Below are 1,969 nucleotides of genomic sequence, written 5' to 3' on the forward strand. Positions count from 1 at the left end.
CCCGCAGAACCGCCGAGACCCGCCCGCCGCGTGCGCCGAGGCGCGGGAGCAGTCGCTGGAGATCCGCCACGAGCTGCAGCAGCTCTCGACACAGTCGGTGCGCGGGCGCATTGTAGAGGGCACGGCGCTGGCCGGGTCGGGGTGGGGGTGGGGGTGGGCCTTCAATGCAACCGAGGGCCGCCCCCGGGGTTGTTGACGAGAAAAGGCTGGCCGCTTGAGGCCGTCGCATGCATGCAGCGGCTGGGCTCTCTAGTTGACCGCGGGTCGGGGCCTGACTGGCTATCCTTTGACCGCGGAAAGTTTGGGGGCCGAGGCGCTCGGGAGGCTGCCAGCCGGCAGACCTGGGGCCGTTCCCCTGTGACTCTGGCCGTCGGCAGCGGCCCCGCACCGTTGGCGCGCGGTCATGCAGGCCTAGGCCGCAGGCATGCGAATGCTTCCCGTCTCCTCGCCGCGCAATCCGCACCCTCCCTCTTTGACCTTGGCAATTTAACGTCCATGCACGTCCCTGGTCCGCCTTGCCCCCAGACGACCAAGATGCGGGCGTTCAGGGAGCACCACTGGGAGATCTTTGGCTTTGACGATGACGAGGACGGGATCAAGGGTGAGGGGCGTGTGTTGTGGGAGGGGTTGGGGAGTTGGGGCGGGGAATCCTGTGAGCGTGACGTGTAGGTGTGATCAAATCTGCGCATGCGGCAAATGAATGGTGTGTGGGTTGTGGCGGCCTTCTCGTGCAAATTTTCATTCATTGCGCGTCTGATGTGTGTGTGTAGGTGAGTTGGTGTGTGTGCGTGAGGCTGCCAGCAATTGCTAACAACTTGGCCCACGCACGGGCACCTGAGAGGCAATGGACGAGGATTTGCACAAGCCATCGCTTCCCAGGTGCCCATGCAAATGTCCATTTGACAACCCCACAAGACACACACGCGCACACCCACACACAACACACACACACACTTACACACAACACATGCACAGAGATCGCCGACGCCAGCAGCCGCGCCAAGGAGCACTTCCTGGGGCAGCTGTCAGACATCCTGTCCCACGGCCTGCGCCATGTGGTGGCGCCCCCCAGTGCTACCTGGCACCACAGCGGGTACCTTCACGACAGCGCGTCGCCCTACGCCCACAAGGTCTGGGGGAGGGGTAACGTTGGTTTTGAAGTGCGTGAGTGTTTGTGTGTGTGTGTGTGTGTGTGTGTACGTTTGCATACTCATTTCACTGACTGCACGCACGCGCGATGCAGTACATTGATGTGCGCAGGTAGTGAAATGAGTATGCACACACACACACACACACACACACATGCACACATGCACACACGCATACCGTCTTACATTTACACACACACACACTCACACACGTGCACACGCACAGGTGCACTTCAACGTGCACACTGTTTTCGACAACAGCCGCAAGCTGGGGGACTGGAGGGCGCGCGGCGTGAGCTTTGACATTGAGCAGTACAAGGCGCAGGTGGGGTTGGTGTGCTGCCCAACAGCGTTGGCCCTCACTGGGGGGGGGGATACTTCCGGGAGCGTTGTACTGCAGGTGGTGGAGGGCGTTTTCTCACTGCTCGGGCACCCAATGGCCCGTCCGGCAGTGGGTGGCACTCGACGAACCAACTGGGCGCATAGTTTGTTGAGGCATCACGCTCTTGGATGCGTTTGCATCGAGATCAAGCAGCCCTTTGCAACAGGCCGAGGCGGGACACACCGGCAATGACTCAGCCCAGAGGTTGGGGATTGGAGCGCCACGAGCACCAGGCGTTGGCCGCCTCCACGCGGCAACCGCTTGGTCTGTCCCTCAAGCAGCCAGCCGCTGCCCTCCCGCGGGAGGCCCTTGCCTCCCCGACTGATCAGCCCGCCCGCCCACAACTCATCACGCATCTTCCCAGATCCCCCATGTAACACTCTGTAGTTCCAGCGCCTCGCCTTGCCCGCCCCCAAAAACAACAAAACGAGCCATGGAC

The 1,969-nt window shown here is 62.0% G+C and overlaps 1 protein-coding gene across 1 annotated transcript in view; it reads left to right on the plus strand.

Annotated features, from left to right (window-relative positions):
* The window catches only part of MNEG_12058 (hypothetical protein), a gene marked incomplete at both ends in the record, with an annotated part of 7,637 nt that extends 5,730 nt beyond the window's left edge, over positions 1-1,907 (plus strand). Inside the window, 5 exons of the mRNA XM_014039470.1 lie at positions 8-97; positions 526-601; positions 976-1,130; positions 1,375-1,478; positions 1,895-1,907. Of these exons, the coding sequence (XP_013894924.1) occupies positions 8-97; positions 526-601; positions 976-1,130; positions 1,375-1,478; positions 1,895-1,907 (438 nt within the window). The remainder of the gene's footprint in view (positions 1-7; positions 98-525; positions 602-975; positions 1,131-1,374; positions 1,479-1,894) is intronic.
* Between the last annotated feature and the right edge of the window lie 62 nt (positions 1,908-1,969).

Source organism: Monoraphidium neglectum (assembly GCF_000611645.1).
Source record: "Monoraphidium neglectum strain SAG 48.87 unplaced genomic scaffold scaffold03040, whole genome shotgun sequence".
NCBI lineage: Eukaryota > Viridiplantae > Chlorophyta > Chlorophyceae > Sphaeropleales > Selenastraceae > Monoraphidium > Monoraphidium neglectum.